This window comes from Zingiber officinale, chromosome 8B (genome assembly GCF_018446385.1).
Source record: "Zingiber officinale cultivar Zhangliang chromosome 8B, Zo_v1.1, whole genome shotgun sequence".
NCBI classification, from domain to species: Eukaryota; Viridiplantae; Streptophyta; class Magnoliopsida; order Zingiberales; family Zingiberaceae; genus Zingiber; species Zingiber officinale.
Window position 1 is genome coordinate 72728912 of NC_056001.1, and position 19685 is coordinate 72748596.

General features: G+C 36.5%; 1 protein-coding gene across 1 annotated transcript; it reads left to right on the forward strand.

Moving 5' to 3' along the window:
• The first annotated feature begins 1229 nt into the window (after positions 1-1229).
• LOC122017147 (NADH-quinone oxidoreductase subunit B 1-like) lies at positions 1230-6242 on the forward strand. The gene is made up of 2 exons (XM_042574683.1): positions 1230-1694; positions 5805-6242. The coding sequence occupies exons 1-2, from the start codon at positions 1282-1284 to the stop codon at positions 6037-6039; spliced, it is 648 nt and encodes a 215-aa protein (XP_042430617.1). The 5' UTR covers positions 1230-1281; the 3' UTR covers positions 6040-6242.
• Positions 6243-19685: the final 13443 nt, after the last annotated feature.

Sequence of the window (19685 nt, forward strand, 5' to 3'; positions counted from 1 at the left end):
TAATTAAGGATATGTATGAGGATGTAATGACCATAAAGAAACTTTAGGTAGAATAACTCAAGCATTTCCAATAAAGATAGGGTTACATCAAGGATCACCCTAAAGTCCTACTTTTTTACACTAATTATGAACGAACTCACTAGACACATCCGATATAGTATCGTGGTGCATGTTGTTTGCAGATGATATTATTTTGGTAGATGAGACACGTGAAGGAGTAAATGCTAAGTTAGAATTTTGGAGGGAAACACTAGAAGGGAAAAGTTTTAACCTTAGTAAATTAAAGACAGAATATATGGAATTTAAATTTAGCAATATTAGAAGTAATGAAACAATTGTTAAGATAGGAGAGGACGAGTTGCCCGGAACTGAGAGATTTAAATATTTAGGATCATTTTTACAAAATCATAGAGGGATGGATTGAGAGAGATGTCTTACATAGAATACAAGCAGGATGAGTGAAATGGAGGGGAGCGTCGGGTGTTTTATGTGACAGTAAAGTACCTCTTAAACTTAAAGGTAAATTTTATAAAACCGCAGTTAGACCTGCTATATTATATGGAGCTGAATGTTGGGCTATGACTCGAGCGCATGAGCAGAAGATGAGAGTTGCAGAGATGAGGATGTTAAGGTGGATGTGTGGACATACGAAGATGGATAAAATAAGAAATGAGAGCATTAGAGAGAAAGTCGGAGTTGCATCTATTGAGGAAAAACTCCGAAAGACACATTTAAGATGGTACGGACATGTACTTAGATGGCCAATAAATGCTCCAGTTAGGCGATGTGAAACTATGATAAACATGCATATCAAACGATGAAGAGGAATACCAAAAAAGACTTGGTTAGCAACAATAAAACAAGATAAAATTTATTTAAATATAGATGATGATATAATAGGAGATAGAGCTCAATGGCGTAAAAGGATTCATACAGCCAACCACATCTATTGGGAAAAAGGCTTGATTGTTGTTGTTGTAATGTAATATAGTTTTAGTTAAAATTGCTAGTAAAATTGTTTTACATAATTTTAATTAATATTGATTAATACTGTCTTAAACAATTTACTAATTAAAGTAGTTTTGATTAAAATTATTATAAATAATATTGAAATAAAATATTTTAGTGCTCTGTTAATGAAAGTATAGTGGTCATATGATATAATGTGAACTTGATGGGCCACGAGTGAAAATATGCCAAAATTGAGATAAATAAATGTAAATATTTACAAGAAATTGGTGGTTCACGAATCACAACGCCGCATCGATTCACCGATCCGCCATGGCTCTCCTCCCTCGGACCGCCCGCCTCGCCCTACTCTCCGCCCAAAGGGCGGCCGCGATCCCTGCAGCTGCCCCTTTCTCCTCCGCCGCCGGATCCTACCAGTCGGGTTCGCCCTCCCCTGCGCCGTATGCTCGGCCGCCTCCCCCTTCGGCGTCATCGCCGACGGGACTCTCGAAGACGGCGGAGTACGTGATCTCGAAGGTGGACGATCTGATGAACTGGGCCCGCCGTGGGTCCATCTGGCCGATGACCTTCGGGCTCGCCTGCTGCGCGGTGGAGATGATGCATGCCGGCGCCGCGCGCTATGATTTCGATCGCTTCGGTGTCATTTTTCGTCCGAGCCCTCGCCAATCTGACTGCATGATCGTCGCGGGAACACTCACCAACAAGATGGCACCAGCTCTTCGCAAGTATGATCCATTAACAATTTTATCCCATTTACAATCTCCTCATGTATCTTTTCCTGATGACAAAGCCTGCTTTTTTGGTGGGTCTGGAGATGGATACCTCAGATCCTTAGATAAAAAATTATGGAATCCCGGTGGATATGAATCTTCATAGTCTTTGCTGGAAATTTAGTTTAATAGTACTTAACCTGAAAGTTATTGTCGGCCAGTTTAGGTTTTTCTATCGACATACTACCCTTTTAGGAATTAATTTGCTCACTATCATCTTTAGATGTGGTTCAAAATTGCTTTGAATGAATTATTACTATATAAGTTTGTGTGCAAGTATAGTTGCTCTACAATGCTATTTAGTTCTTTAATAGGTTATATCATCACATCCTCTAAAATGACTGGCTAATATGTGAGAATATTGTGATTACTGATTGCTTTTGTTTGATTGTCTATGCTGTATCATTTGCTTATTTGCATTCTTCTTCTAGGTGTATAATTATTTCAGTGGGTTTATTGGATTGTTGTTGAGGAGACATTGCAGTGCCTATCTAAGGAGTGGAACAGATTTTCATTTGTATTGATCGTAGGCTTAATGTTGTATATTCTTGGTTAAATCATATGCTATTTTTTCTTAAATTACCATGGTGATTCTCTCCTGTTAATCTTAAATAACCATGTTGATTTAATCTCTCATAGCAAACACCATTCTTCAAAATAGTTAGGGGAATTTTTCAGGAAAGGTCATGCTATCCTTCATTGTTTTTCTCTCTCTATATATTTGTTCATTTTATCTTGTCATTCCATTTCACCGCTTATTAGCACTACCATCACTTCTATTCTATGTACCTTTATCAAATTTTTTTTTGATCAACTGTAAATGCTTTTCATCCCTTCTGTGGCTTTATGATTTGGTTAGTTTTCAAGCATGAGAAAATGAGTGAGAAAGTGAGAGGCTGGAAGCCTGCAACTTCCAGTCCGTATTAGCTTAAGAAAGTTTTCACTATGTCCTTTCAACATAGTGGAACTGGTACATTATATTCTACTTAGTGGCCTCTAAGTATACCAGTCATATTGTCTCAACATATTGTGTAGGCTCCATTGTTTTTTTTCTCTCTCTCTCTCTCTTCCATTGAGATCTAATTAGGTCCAATTGATAGTTTTTTGCATGCAAACTTCCGGCCCACCTTTTCTGGAATTTTATATGCACCTATCTTGTTTGTCTCTTGTTAATGAGACAAGATTCTGCTGATGATCTTTGGTCTGTGATCCAAGGATGATTCAAAAAAAGTAATGAAATGAGACCTAGGTGATTAAGGTAAGACAACTGTTTGTTACATGAGATAATATATGGATTAGTAAACCTTACTCCAAGGTAGACTTTGCGTGACAAAAGGTGATCCTTTTTGAGATATCACATCTGTTTGAAGAGGACATAAGAGATATACCCAACTGAATGATGAAGGTAGGCCAAATTCAATATCTTGAAAATAATTTCCAAGGTCCTTACAACTAAGCTAGTTTTCACCTTCATCTTTGAGATACCACTTACCAATATGGTAGGCTTTGCATTCACGTAAGCGTATATGTCATTGGATTGCCATTGCTTTTTTTATTATTATTATTTTCAGTTTCTGTTTGCTAATGCTTGCAACCATCAACATCATCCATTATGATCAAGCTATGTATGTTCCAACTATTCAGAGTCAACTACAGCAATCTTATCTCTCCATTGAGTTCCATGCAAAGCTATATTACTTATAATATTCAAATTAAGTAAGTTATTTATTTTATTAAATTTACTAATATTTTCTTTTATCTTCCTCTACCTCTATCTCTGACATTTTTCCACTCTTATTGGATTAAGACTTCTAATTGTTGAATTGGTCATCTTTGAAAATGTCTATATGATCTCAATATATTTTCTTTGTAATCAATTGTTTGTGATGCTTTCTAATTGTACATGTTCCTTCGAGTCTAAGTGATAAATGGTGATTACTCTATAAGATTTCCATTTCAAATACCAAATGGTATCTTTATCATAGTTCTTTCAGGAATTTCATGTCCATCAATCGTTAGCTATTCCTCAATGCATTTTTTGTTACTTGTTGCTGATGTTAATTATTATATTTATTATTGTTCACTTTCTTCTGTGTCTAGGATATTAAATGAGGTAACCTGGTTCGATTGTATTTGCTGATCTAGCTATTATTTTGTTAGTTGTCATTTAATAAAAATTATTTTGTGAACCTTGTCAATTGAACAATATTGTTTAAAAGAAAAAATGTTTTACCACAAAGGTAAGATCAATTATTACTTGTTGCTAATGCTTTTTTTGATTTTGTTGTAGAGTGACACTTAATATTGTTATAGATGCATACAAAGCTCATATATTTTGAACAATTAAATAGCTGATATTGGTTGCTTCTTCAATATGTTAGTATTTGTGATGCAGCACCAAATTCCAATTCTCAAAACTCAAATACTATTATGAAGAAGATGAGTAACATAAGGGGATTAAGATCTATTTCAAAGACTAACCAAATAAAATTGGAGATAAACTAAAATGTTCTAACAAAGAAATAATCTTATAGCTAAAAGACGCAATTAAACTTGGAATAAAAGACTAACCAAATAAAATGGTAGATAAATTAAAGTATTCTATCAAAGAAATAATCCTGTATTAGCAGGTGCACCAAATTGTCTGTGCCACCCTGTTCCACCTTTTATTCTCAAATTCAGGACACAGCAAGAGATGATAAAAGAACAATTGATTAAAATTGTTTTATAAGTACATACTAAGCCAAAAAAAAACAAATTGAAATCAACTGAAATGTTTGTAAAGTTCTGAAATCATAAAAGAAAGTAAATCAACAAGCAGAAGCTCCATAAGTTCAAAGAGTCCTGAAACACCAACAACAAATCTAAGAACATCTAGTGACTCACTTTAACCACTCCCCTTGAGTGGATCTGGAGGCAAAAACAAAGGGGGATATTAGCTTCGAAGAGCTAAGTGTGAATGTAGCAGGATTTGTGGATAAATAGTAAGAACAAATAATAATGTAAAATGACATATGTTAATATCATTAACACAATCTATATATAGGTTGAGCACTACACTGACACCTTGTGCACTTGAAGATGGGTATGACTATTGCAATAATAGCAAGCTGACATTGCATATTCAACTGATTGAATGTGATGTTGGCATAATGCTCACGTATCTTCCAACAAGCAAGTCAAGGTCTAAACTCATCATTAGCATCTCTTTGTAGTGTCATCTCATCTTAGGTTATGATTCATTTCTGGTTCATCAACTAAATCTATAGTAAGTGGTAAAGGCATTAATAAAAAGAATCAACTATCAGTGACAATGCACTAAAAATAAAGCCTACTGATTTGTCGAAGCATTAAAGATATTACAATTTAGCAAGTATTTGAAGTATGCTACCACAACATGATGAACCAAGGAGTGTTAATTTTTTTTTTTTTTTTTTGCCGCAAAAAAAAAAGGAGTGTTAATTTTGAAGCTAATAAACTCAAGCCAAATAATAATTAAAAGGTCAAGCCAGAATTTCCTTCTCTTTGATTGTGTTTTTTGCCCGAGGTGACCTGACTGATTTCTACCATATGCTTCACTAATCGCTTTTAACAAAAGAATGTATTCAGAAAAGGGTGTCGGATGTTTTGTAAACCTCAACTGCTATCAAGCAAAATTCTAGCATTGCCATTCCAACTTTTTGTTTGGCTAAAAGCATAAGCCAAGGTAATGAAGATTCAGGATATAGAAACATGATGCGTCTTTTTACTTTGTAAAGATGACATGAGTTTATGCTTTGATCTTTTATGAAAATGGCGTACTGAGTATCCAGAAGGTTGAAACTTGAAAATACTAACTAGCAGAGTATGAAGCTCAAGTATTTTTCTTATCATCATAGTTTTAGATTTGAATTATGTAAATGACATCATGATTATGATATTTCAGAGCAGATGGCTACCTATAGACAGCTAGTTCATATCCACTTTAGTTATTTGCAATTCTATCTTAATTATGCAATTGAAAACAAAATTTAATATCTCCATGCTTCACACCTTCACTGAACTTCTCCTTTGCGCTTCATCCAGGGTTTATGATCAGATGCCTGAACCTCGATGGGTTATCTCCATGGGCAGCTGCGCTAATGGCGGAGGCTACTATCACTACTCATACTCTGTTGTTCGCGGCTGCGACAGGATCGTCCCTGTTGACATCTACGTCCCTGGATGCCCTCCCACTGCTGAGGCACTGCTCTATGGCGTCCTTCAGCTCCAGAAGAAGATTAACAGGCGCAAGGATTTCCTTGTCTGGTGGACCAAGTAGAACACTCCATCAAACACTCCTTCACAAAGGATCGTAAATCATATTTCTCAGACTATGGATTATTGTTATGTTATGAAGTCAAGATTTCAACTGTCTCCACTAAATAAGTCAATGCAGTTTCTGCATTAGCTTGAATACTTTATCAATGTCCTGTGATTTTGTGCAAAACAAACTTTTTAATTATGTTGTGATTTTTGTTAAAATATTTTTGGTCAGGCCTTTTATGAGAAGGTTGAAGCCAGAATATGGCGTCCATTATAGTATTTATTGAATAGATATCTGAAACGATATCCAGTATAATCTTCTGTATTTATTGAATATCCATTATAATCTTCTGTATTTATTGAATAGATTTCTGAAACGATTGAGATACTCTAACAATCAATTTAATAATTTCTCATTCAATAGTGATACTGTAGCAATTAATTGAAAATAAAATGAAATAAGGATTTTATATGTTTGGCTAATTCTTTTGTATATATCTATACTCTTAAATGCCATTTTAATACATCATATTCAACGCATCAATTTTTCAACTCGATTGAGGGATGAGAAATAACATTAGAAACTTATTTTAAATGATACGACGATAATAATCATTTACCAACACTACAAATGAAATCTTTGGACTTCTTCTTATAAAAGTTTTGATTTCTAGAATGACTAAGGTCTATCACCAGCTTCGTCCAAAAATAGTTAATAGACCTAGAGACTATGAAATGATATGAAACAATGACTATGCTTGGTTAGTTCTTCTAAATATATCCATGTCTTTAAACACTATTGTGATATGTCGTATTGATCACACTAATTTTTTTAACTCAATTTAGATATGAGAAATCATATTAGAAATTCATTTTAAATGATATGATCAGATACTTAAAAATATGAAAATAAAAATAAAAATAAAAATATTGTATATAAGATGTGCCAACATTTTTATAGAATAAAACTATGTTATATGTTTTTATGCAACTGGTCAAATTTAAAATGTGTAGTTGAATATTTGCTTCTCATATTGTTGCGTAAAAGAAAAGAAAACTATCAACTTAAGATTTCTCTTGTTATTAATAATAATGGATGTGTAGGTTAGGTATGTTTAGAGTTGAAGTGCAAACAAACTACATCATCTTAACTAAGTGGACTTGCTAGATTATGTTTAATTATAGAAACTTAATTAATAGTAATGGATGAGAAATGATTATAGGTTGAGTAATTTTATTATATCTACATTTAAATTTGGAGATTTTTCATAAACCTACTAAGAATTGATGTTATATCTATCCGAATCGAATTGAAAAATAATGTGCTCAATATTGTGTATTGCAATGGTGTTTGAGGGTACCAATACATTCAAGAACACTAGTTGAGCACATAGGTCCTTGTTACATGTCATTATGAGATTTTAGCTAGGCCCATCAGCTACTTATGGATAAAACTGATTGATGGACCACTACAAGAAATTTGAGATACAACCACACTCAATAGACAATAGTTTTTTAAAAAATTATTATTTTTTTTCATTTAACAACAGTTTTATTAAAAATCATTATTGTTGGATGTTTTTGTTTTATAAAAGATAGCGGTTTTTAATAAACTGTTATTTTATATATGTCAAAAATAATAATTTTTTAAAATCATTATCTAGATTTTTTTTTTTGGTACAACTGTGGTTGATAACTAACTATTAATGTTGTTTGTATAGTAATAGATAATAATTTTATTAAATTATTGTGTATGTATGTGCTTTGGTGTCTAAGACAACGGAAATTATTTTATAACCCTAACTTTTTTCCCCACCTCCTCTCTCAGTCGCGTGTGACTATTTTCACCGACACCTATCGAAGCCACAGCTGCCTTTGTCGACCTCTTCTCCTCCGTCTCCTCTCTTACTCACTTTGCGACCTCACGGGGTTCTTCCCTTCCACTGCTCTTCCTTCTCCCTTCGCCTTCTCAACCATCTCACATGGCCTCACTACCGCTAGATCCCCATCATCCGATGGAGCACAACACCTTCCTTGTTGCCGCCGCTCCTTCCCAAAGCTCTCAGGTGGGTGAGGGTAAGGCATTATCCTCTCAATCCTCCTTACTTTTCTTCGTCCCCCTTCGTAATTCTTCACGTTGTCTGTCGTTGGTTTTCCTACTTCCAGTTGTTGGTATTCTAGGTGATTCGAACTGTGTGCCTTGATGTGAATGATTTTTTTGCTCATTGATTTTATTTTTCTGATCCTCCTTGATTCATTATTTTGTAAGGTTGAAGGCCTCAATTTTTTTGTTCTCTTAAACAACCCTAGTTTTTGGATAAAATTTTTAGATAGCGTAACTTTCATTGTCCTGCTTGATCTCTTCATCTCTTATATGTAGTGTTATTCATAGTTACCCTTTTTCATTTTTCATGATTTTCAGCTGTTCATTAGCTTTTCCTTTTTTAAGATCTCACAGTTTTATGCATTCTAGTTATAGCATTTTATTTCAATTGTATGCAGATCTCTCTATGGTTGGTTTTGTTGTGGATGCCAGTCTCAGCCATGGTCATTGTTGCCAAGATATTCTTTGCAGGTTTGCTTGATACTGTATTTTTAACTCTCCATTTTACGAGTGTTAATGTATTATGGAAACATTTTCCACTTTCACAGATGTGTACCAGAGATATTCAATTTTTTGTTTTCATCATTCTTTTCCTATAACATGTTTTGGAGATTAAGTCTCATCAACACGCTTTGTCATATGTGAACTAGAGATATTAAAAAATATATATCATTATTTTTTCAGTAACGTGTTTTGGGGATTTTAATTAGTGTCATAGATGCACTATTTGTTTTCTGGCCTCTAGTTATTTAGTTTGCATGTGTTACTCCTATATCTAGTTTAGTCAAGTCAAGGCTTGGGTCTTAGCTTTTCGAGTCTTTTGTGTTTACATGTTTGTTGGTTTTGACCCACATCCAATTCCTAGTTTATGGGCAACCTAAAATTAATAACCAAACATGCAAAGTGTCAAAATGTTTCCAACCATCTCGAGGGGAAAAAACCCTTGTATGATGCTACAGTACTTTCTTTTATATGAATGCACAATGCTTCATTATTATAGCTCCTTTTGATTTGGTCAAATTTATGGTGACTTTTAACTATAAGAATGCCTTTTCTGATTGTCATGATTTGTAAATGCAATAGAGACTTGGCATGGAATCCTAATTATTGATTTTGTAGATGTTCATCAATGCTTTTGATAAAATTGCCGACTTGGATGTTCTAGACCACCCAATTCCAAACTTCATCTACTACATGATATTATATTGTCTTGTATTGATAAACTGTTTTGTCTCAGTTTTTCTGGCTTTGAACTATGTCATCAGGGATATTTTTTCTCTCAGCTTACTGAGCTTCTATGTTAGTTGCTAACTCTTGCTTGATTGCAAGTATTCATGTTCCTTGAGTAACTCAAGTATTGACCTTCATATTTATTGTTTTACAATCTTTAGTTGTTTTGTTTTTGCATACATGTTACTACCAATTATGTAAATCAAACTTCTCGTTCATAATGAATCTCAGCAAGCTTCTGTTGCTGAGGAAAATGATACAGTGTTCATAATAGTTCATTTTGTCTATGAAATACATATACTTTGAAAATTTTAACTCTTTTACATAGTGTTCATAATAGTTCTAAATAGTTTGGTTGTTTTCGTTATTAATTGTGTAAAAAGTTCAGATTCCTTATAGATAAATGTTTAATACTGTGTGATCAATCACTTCTTAATGCAAATTGTGTCCCTCTTTTTCAATTTTTTCTTGCAGATTTTTGAATTTTGATGTTTTATTCCCGTCACAACTGCATATGCTCATGATTTACATGATTCTTTCTTAAAGGTTGAATCTTGATGTGAAATCTATCTTTTATTGTCACTTATGCCCTTCAAATTTGCTGAGAGTTACAAGAGGTCTGTTTTTTTCATACAATTATTCTTCTATTGAGGTCTATTTTTTCTTAGAAGCTTATCTTGAGATGCATGAAATGTAATAATATTACATTTCAATTATTTGATGGTTATGTGACATTTAGGCCGTGCAATTATAATCTGGTGTACAATTTTGATTTCTAATTTGTAATATATATCTTTATTCGAGCAGGTGTCCTCAAGAGTATTGGGAAGAATGTCGAAAATTCGAAAAATATAAAGACTTTAGCAGGTTAAGGAACATTGGGAGCTACAGTGCCACCTCTTCATTAGCATCTAAGCAGAAAAATCTCGTGTTGTAAATATTATTTTTGAATGTTAGAAAATTATATATTAAATTTTATTTTCAAATTTAGTATTTTGAATGATTTATAATACTAGAATTATTTTTTTTATTTTTATCTAAAAAAAGACAACGATTTTTCACCGTTGTCATATGCAGTATAAAACTGTTGTTAAAAGCACACACTCAGAGAAAAGACAATGGTTTTTCACTATTGTCTTTGAGCGTGTGCTTTTAACAACAGGGTCTTTAACAACAGTTTTAAATTATCTACGACAACGGTAAAAAATTATTGTCTTTAACCTTTTTTCTTGTAGTGGACCTTAGCCATTCCAAAAATCAAAACTTTTATATGTTTAGAAGGAGTCCAAAGATCTCATTCGTGGTGTTAGCTAATGATTATCATCATCGTATCATTTAAAATAAGCTTTTGACATCATTTCTCATGCCCAAATCGAGTTAAAAAAATCGTTACACTCAATATGATGCATCACAATGGCATTTTAGGGCATAGATACATTCAAGAGAACTAGCCAAGCACATATGTCCTTGTTCTATATCATTTCCAATTCTCTAGATCCATCAACCACTTTTGGATGAAATCGGCTAATGAACCTTAGTCATTTCAAAAAATCAAAACTTTAGGGACAAAATCAAAAGAGTGCCTCTCTTTTAGCAAATCGTAAAAGGAGCAACTTATATTGATTTATTATCAAAAGGGTGTTTCACCCCCTTGTGAAATGACACAACTATTCTCCACTATAAAATAACATTTTATTCCCATTTTTATCTCTCCTAATTTTTTCTGCCTAAATCGGCACATTATAGCAGCTACGAACTCATAACTGTTACACAGTTATAGCAGCTACAGTATTGTAGTTGCTACAACTTAGCTGTCACATAGTTGTAGCAGCTATGATTCCATAGTTGCTATAACATGTCAAAAAAAATGTAGGATTAAAATTATTCGAAACCTCCAAAAAAAATTTTAAAAATGTTTTTTTAGCCTGAAACCTAGCCACTATGGGTTCCGCCTCATAACAAGTTGTAGATATCTAAACAATCTTCAATTTAATATATTCTAAAGTTTTGTGGCTCAACCGGAGCCAAAAGTTATAACCTTTCAAAGTTTAAGGTTCAACATGCACGTTGTAAAAGCTACGATTTCATAATTGCTATAATTAAAATGTCATGCAGTTGTAGCAACTATAATTTCGTAACTGCTATAGCTGTGTTGTCATGCAGTTGTAGGAACTACAACTTGAATGTTAAACCTTTATATTTGGAGAGGTCATAACTGTTGACTTGGGTTGAACTATGGACACATAATTTATCAAATTAAAGTACATTCAAATATCTTTGATTTGACTTATTGTATCTCTCATGGTTCAACATTAATAAAAAGTTATGGCCTCTTAAAATTATAACTATTGTAACAGCTACAATTTTATAGTTACTACAATATATATATTGGACAAACTTTGAGAAGTCATAACTTTTGACTCAGATTGAACCACAAGACGCACAATATATCAAATCGAAAATTTCTAAATGAGTTTTGATTTGATATATTATGCATCTCATAGTTCAAATCAAATCAAAAGTTATAATCTTTTAAAGTTAAACTTATAGTTGTAATAGCTATGGTTTCGTAATTGCTAAAATGTATATGTATGCTAAACTTTGAGAGGTTATAACTTTTGATTCAGGTTACACCATGGGATATACAATATGTTAAATCAAATATCTCTAAATAAGCTTCAATTTAATATATTATGCATCTCCTAGTTTAGAGTCAAAAGTTATAACATCTCAAAGTTTAAAATTTAACATTCACGTTATAATAGCTACGGTTTCGTAGCTGAAACCGTAGCTACTACAACATGAATGTTAAACCTTAAATTTTGAGAAGTCATAACTTCAGACTAAAATTGAAACTTGAAGGTCGGTCATAACATGAATGTAAACCATGAAACGTACAATATATTAAATTGAAGATCGTTCAGATATCTACAACTTGTTATGAGTTAAAACCCATAACGACCAGGTTTTTGGCTAAAAAAATATCGTTAAATTTTTTTCGAAGGCTCCAAAAAATTTGTCTTAATTTTTTTCTATGTTGTAACAACTACAGAACCGTAGTTATTTCAACTATGTGAAAGCTCAATTGTAGCAGCTACAATACCATAGCTGGTATAACTGTATAATAGTTATCAACCCGTAGCTGCTACAACGTGGCAATTTAGATGGAAAAAATAAAAGAGAAATAATAATGGGAATAAACTACTACTTTATAGTGGAAGGCAGTTTAGTCATTTTTAAGAGAGATGTATATCCTTTTGATAATAAATCAACATAGGATGTCCCTTTGACGATTCATTAAAAAAGAGACGCCCTTTTGATTTTTGCACAAACTTTCATATGTTCAAAAAAGGGAGAGTCCAAAGCCCCCAGGGCGTAGCATAGACGGTGGGCGCATGGTATCTCTGACGTAATGGTCAGGGGTCGATTCTCAAGAACTGACGACCTAGGGTTTACCCCGCCATGCGCCTATGGCCTATGTACCTGCATGAACCTCCCTCCATATCCGTGGGGCCGGCACTAGGGGGGCCGCTAAGGTAGCGGATCTACCTTTAGAAAAGGGAGAGTCCAAAGCCTCATTCGTGGTGTCGATCAGTGACTATCATCATCATATCATTTAAAATGAGTTTCCGATATCATTTATTATGCCTTAATCAAGTTGAAAAAATCGTTGCGCTTAATACGATATATCAAAATGGTGTTTGAGAAAGTATGAATACATTCAGAAGAACTACCCAAGTATATATGTTCTTGTTTTATGTCATTCTGAGATCTCTAGGTCAAAGAGTCATTTTTAGATGAAAATCGATTGATTGTCAATAATACAATCGATTGAGAAAACTATTCATCATCATATAATATTGCCAAAAGGAGTAAAATGAGTATTGGTACCTAATTTTATAATTTTAAAATTTATCTACATGACATGGATATTTCGGAAGTTTGATTGAGTTAGTAAATTGTCGATAATTTAACTATTATTTTCTTTCATTTTTAATAAGAAAGCACAAAATATGGTTAAAAATACTCCTATAATTCTAATTTTCCTCTCAATTTTTTTGTAAATGTATTAGAAAATCGTTTGTAATTTTATTATAAAAAATAAGGATTATTTTGAAGATTTAGAACTATATAAAAATTATAATAAAAGAAGTCTGTGAGGTAAATTGCATCACAAAATTTCTAGCATTTTGTCAGGAATTACCTGACAGGTGCTTCGTAATTACGTTAACTTCCCGTTAGAATATTTGAGCCTCGTCTCCTAGAGACTAGGGTGAATATGGATTAAATCTCTTAGATTAGGTTTATGTTGGATCTGATCCTTGTTGGTGCAACCTTAGGTCAAGGTTGACCTGGTTGACCTGACTCGAGTTGTGTTTTGATGTTTGACGATGTTTGACGAGAAGAGAGTTGTATTCTTGATGTTTGACAAGAATAGGTGTTTGGGAGATTGTAGGTGCAACCTTAGGTCAAGGTTGACCTGGTTGACCTGATTCGGGAAAAGTCCAAGCAGGGAGCTTGGCACGCGAAAAGTCCAAGTATGGAGACTTGGCACTGGAAAAGTCCAAGTACGGAGACTTGGCACGGGGAAAAGTCCAAGCAGATAGCTTGGCACGCGGAAAGTCCAAGTATGGAGACTTGGCACGGGGAAAGTCCAAACAGGGAGTTTGGCACGGGGAAAAGTCCTGGTGAGTGAAGCCAGGCAGTCGGAGAAGTCCTGGTGAGTGAAGCCAGGCAGTCGGGAAATCCTGGTGAGTGAAGCCAGGTGAAAATCCTAGTGAGTGAAGCTAGGTGAAAGTGGAAGTCCTGGGCAGTGTGGAAGTCCTGGTGAGTGAAGCCAGGCAGATTGGAAATCCTGGTGAGTGAAGCCAGGTAAAAACCCTAGTAAGTGAAGCTAGGTGAAAGTCCTGGTGAGTGAAGCCGGGCAAGGGAAAATCCAGATGGATCAAGGGTGATCGGACATCTGGTGTTGGGAAGTCCAAGTAGATCAAGGGAGTGATCGGATACTTGGCACGAAGAGGAAAGCCCAAGTGGGTCAAAGGGATTGACCGAACACTTGGTGGAGAATTCTAGCAGGTCAAGGGAGTGACCAGATGCTAGGAATGATGAACCAACAGGTCAAGGTTGACCGGATGTTGGTGTAGAAGCCTGAGGTTTAGGGCTGGGGAGTTTGGATCGGTCTGGGGACCGATCCAGTGATACACTGGATAGCCTGATCGGTCACCAGACCGATCAGTAACCATCCAGTAGCCTACTGTAGGTTATCTGATCGGTCTGGAGACCGATCAGTGACGATCCGGAGGGAAGCTGATCGGTCTACGGACCGATCAGAGGTTCTGATCGGTCTGTGGACCAATCAGGAGGTTCCTGATCGGTCCATGGGAACAGAAGCGAAGGCTAGGGAATGGATCGGTCTGTGGACCGATCCACATGGAGCCTGATCGGTCCACAGACCAATCCAGGCACTACCGGTTGCGACGCAACGGCTAGATTTCTTTTGTGTTTCTTCGCTTTCTTCGCAGGTTATAAAAGGAGGGCTGCTGCTGTGAGCCTTCCTCCTCCTTCCTTTTTCTTCTTCCTTGGATTGAAGCTTCTGCTTCTGTGCTTTGAGGTTCTGAGCTTTGTTGAGCTCGCTTCCGAAGCTTCGCGTGAGCTTCCAGTCGTCGATCGTTGTGAAGTTGCCGCTTCATCGCCTCCGATCGACAGAGAAGGCAAGCGAGTGTTGCATTCATATTGTTGTTTGTATTTGCTTCTTGCTTTCCTTGTACTCCTTTCTTGTTGTTACAAGTATTGTGGCGAGGTTTCTCCACCCACAAGGAGCATTTATTAGCCGGTTCTCCGGGGACTCATCCACCGACGGATTGATAGGCTTCGTCCACCTTACGGACACGCCGAGGAGTAGGAGTTTATCTCCGAACCTCGTTACATCGGTTTGTTTGAGGTTTGTCTTCTTTCCCTTTCGTTTCTGTGTTTATTTTCCGCTGCGCTAACACGTTTTGTAGAAACGCGACGATTTGGGGTCGGCTATTCACACCCCCCTCTCTAGCCTCCGTACGAAGGATCCTAACAAGTGGTATCAGAGCAAGGTTGCTCTTCGTCGGATTAACACCCGGAGGAGCACAAGCTAGAGAATGGATCGACTCGGAGAAGACATCACGTTTCCACCATTCTACGAGTGCTGCGACTTCACGTATTGGAAGGTAAGAATGAGGTATTTTCTTATGACTAATCTTGAAAATTGGAGTTGTGTTCAATTAGGTTTCAAGTCTCCGATGGACAAGAAAGGAGAAACCCTAGAGAAGAAGGAGTGGACCAAGGAGCAAATTCACCAATCAACCATCAATGATGAGGTAACGAAAATCATTGAATTTTCTTTACCTAATGATATATTGTGTAAGATAGGAGGATATAACAATGCCAAGGAGTTGTGGAACAACTTGGCAAAGTTCCATGAGGGGAACTCCATTTCAAGCCATGAAGAGGAGTCAAGTGAGCCAAGTAGCTCACATCATGGAGGAGAGGAATTAGAAGTTGAGGGTTACTCAGCATCTAAGGAAGAAGAGGAGGAGAGTTCTTCTTCAAGAATGGAGCAAGAGGAAGAAGATTCTACCTCCGGAAGGGATGAAGAAGAGAGCATTCATCCATCCTCAACCCTAGGTAACTCAAGCAATTTAAGTTCAAATAAATTGCATATAATGTGCTTTGAGTGTAGGGAATTTGGGCACTACAAGAGCAAATGTCCAAAGAGGATTAGAAAGACTCCACCGGCGCCAAAGGTCAAGGAAGCCGGAGTCCCGACACGCAAGGGCAAGGAACACGTGGTGTGCTTCCAATGCAAGCGAATGGGACATTATCGGAGTCAATGTCCAAGGGGGAGGCAATCTCACAAGGACAAGAGACCGAGCACGTCGATAGGGGGAGCTAAGGCAAACCCTAAGGTAACATTTAAGGCACATTCTTGCAATAATAATAAGACTCATGCTAGTAGTTTTATTGCAATTGTCAAGAATGATAAGCATGATAATCTTAGGAATCGCTATATGTGCTTAGGTGCCAAGCATGTTAGTCTAGGTAAGGACAATGCTAGAAATGATAACACTAGGATTAACTCATCTAAGGTTAAGGAGAACCTAGGTAGAAATCCCAAATCATCTAGACATATGCCTAGAAATACCTCAAGGAATAATGATAAATTAAAACTTGAGGTATTAGAGAAGGAGAATCAAGTCTTGAGGTCAAGACTTGATACTTTGGAAAAGGCTCTTAAGAACTTAGAAAAGTCAACTCTAGGGTCAAAGGGTCAAAAACCCAAGTCAAAGGACAAGAGAGGTTTGGGTCACAAACCTAAGTCCCAAGTGGTCAAGCCCACTTATCATAATGTTCCATTCGATTATGGAACAAAATCTAGGGCTAGGAAGACCACCACCAAGGTCACAAGGGGAGTCACCCCTAGAGTTGATCTTGATGAGTCCCAAATGACCAAGGCTTTAAAGCCTAAGAGGGTCATTAGGAGGGTTGCTAGGGAAGTTATCCCTAGTGAATATTTAGTGAACCCAATGAGCTCAAATAGGTATTGGGTACCTAGGAGCATCTTCTCTATCCCATAGATGGGTTAGAGAGTGTCAACTCCGATTAGAAGGGTAGTTAACCCAACTTTGAGGAAATTGACACTCAAGGAGCATTTTCAAGGTTTTTGGGAATCTTTGAAAATGAAATGGAACAATCATTAATATTTACTCCTTGGAAGAGTAAAATGTGCCATCATGGAAAGTGATGATGTTAATTTCAATTGGCACAATTTGGGAAAATCTAGAGAACTCTTGAGGAAAATGAAACATGCCAAGATTTGAGGATAAATTTGATCTTTAAGTGGTATGAATGAATCTAGAGTTCAAGAAGTGTCAAAATTAGGATTTTGGCATATTAGGGCAATCAAGGGTTAAAGCTTAAGTATTAGCTAAGGCTAAGGATACTTAGATAGGTAATCTAGGTATGTCTTATTCATGCTAAATCTTGCCATGATTGTTTGCACTCACATGTCATGACATCATATTTAAGTTTATCTTTTGAAATGTCATGATAATGCTTAGGTTAGATTTATGTCATGTTTATTTAAGTTTCAAACTTTATGCCATGACATCATGACATTGGCACATGCTTCTATTTATGATATTATTTCATGTCATGTCATCATCTCTTGCATTAATGATCAATTTAAATTGATTTAAGGATAGAAACACAATTTGATATTGAGATCAAATTGATGTTTAGAAAATGCATGAGAATCTAGCCTAAGATAACCTAAACCCATATCTCACATCAAAATTGACTTGGATGTGTTTGATACACCTTAGATGTGTGTGAGATATTAGGATCATGAGTTAGGATCAAGGTGCATAGTTCTTGTACCTAGATGAGACTAATTCAAGAAGGAGGATCATAGGGAAAGCTTATGTACAAGTCATGTACATTTAGCCCTAAGATTGTGGTCCTAAATTAAAGGGTTAAAAATCATTTCAAAATTGATTTGAAAAACCTTGATGAAGTCATTCTAGTGATAGCATTCATCATTGAGCAAGATGATACAAAGATGAGCTAAACTTTGAACTATTTCAAAGACTTTTGAACTTTGTATCAAGATTTGAAAATGGAAGTTATTTTCATAGAAAACTATTTTTCCTTGATAGTATATGGTATGAGGAATGTATCCTCAAAATTTCACAATTTTTTGAATTTTCTGGAATTTGTTGTGAGTTTCTGAATTTCGGGAGAGAAGAAATCAGAAACCGCCTGATCTGAACTTGGATCGGTCTGGGGACCGATCCAGAGGGGTCCTGATCGGTCCGGTGATCGATCAGGCGCGCTGAATTTGCTGAATTTCGACTGTGGTCTGAAATTTCAACTGTGGGAGTTGAGTTTCGGGTTTCTAAAGGTTTGAAACTCTCCAAGACATTGTTGGTGCAATGGTCAAGGGGGAGTTGACCTTTAGGGGGAGTCTTAACTAATTGTCAAGGGGGAGTTGACTTTTAGAGGGAGTTTTTACTCCTTAAGATTTTTGAGGATTAGTGATATGAGATTGTCACTAAGTTGAGTGTTGAGTTTAGTATCAAGGGGGAAATTAAGGGTTTCAATGAAAGGTATGAGACTTTCATTAGGAAGAAACTCTTGACCTTGATTCCCTCTTTTTGATGTGTGTCAAAAAGGGGGAGAGATGTCCCAAGGGGGAGAGAAAATGTAGGTTTTGGAAGAATGTTCAAGGAAGAACATTGGAAAACCTAAGTTAGGTTATCGGGTTAACCTAACTTGATTTTGGATTTTGTCAAACATCAAAAAGGGGGAGATTGTTGGTGCAACCTTAGGTCAAGGTTGACCTGGTTGACCTGACTCGAGTTGACCTGACTCGAGTTGTGTTTTGATATTTGACGATGTTTGACGAGAAGAGAGTTGTATTCTTGATGTCTGACAAGAATAGGTGTTTGGGAGATTGTAGGTGCAACCTTAGGTCAAGGTTGACCTGGTTGACCTGATTCGGGAAAAGTCCAAGCAGGGAGCTTGGCACGAGGGAAAGTCCTAACTGGGATGTTAGGCAGTCCAAGTACGGAGACTTGGCACGGGGAAAAGTCCAAGCAGGTAGCTTGGCACGCGGAAAGTCCAAGTATGGAGACTTGGCATGGGGAAAGTCCAAACAGGGAGTTTGGCACGGGGAAAAGTCTTGGTGAGTGAAGCCAGGCAGTCGGAGAAGTCCTGGTGAGTGAAGCCAGGCAGTCGGGAAATCCTGGTGAGTGAAGCCAGGTGAAAATCCTAGTGAGTGAAGCTAGGTGAAAGTGGAAGTCCTGGTGAGTGAAGCCGGGCATGCGGGAAAGTCCTAGTGAGTGAAGCCAGCAGTTTGAAGTCCGGTGAGTGAAGTCGCAGATTGAAAATCCTGGTGAGTGAAGCTGGTAAAACCCTAGTAAGTGAAGCTAGGTGAAAGTCCTGGTGAGTGAAGCCGGGCAAGGGAAAATCCAGATGGATCAAGGGTGATCGGACATCTGGTGTTGGGAAGTCCAAGTAGATCAAGGGAGTGATCGGATACTTGGCACGAAGAGGAAAGCCCAAGTGGGTCAAAGGGATTGACCGAACACTTGGTGGAGAATTCTAGCAGGTCAAGGGAGTGACCAGATGCTAGGAATGATGAACCAACAGGTCAAGGTTGACCGGATGTTGGTGTAGAAGCCTGAGGTTTAGGGCTGGGGAGTTTGGATCGGTCTGGGGACCGATCCAGTGATACACTGGATAGCCTGATCGGTCACCGACCGATCGGTAACCATCCAAGAGCCTCATCAGGTTAT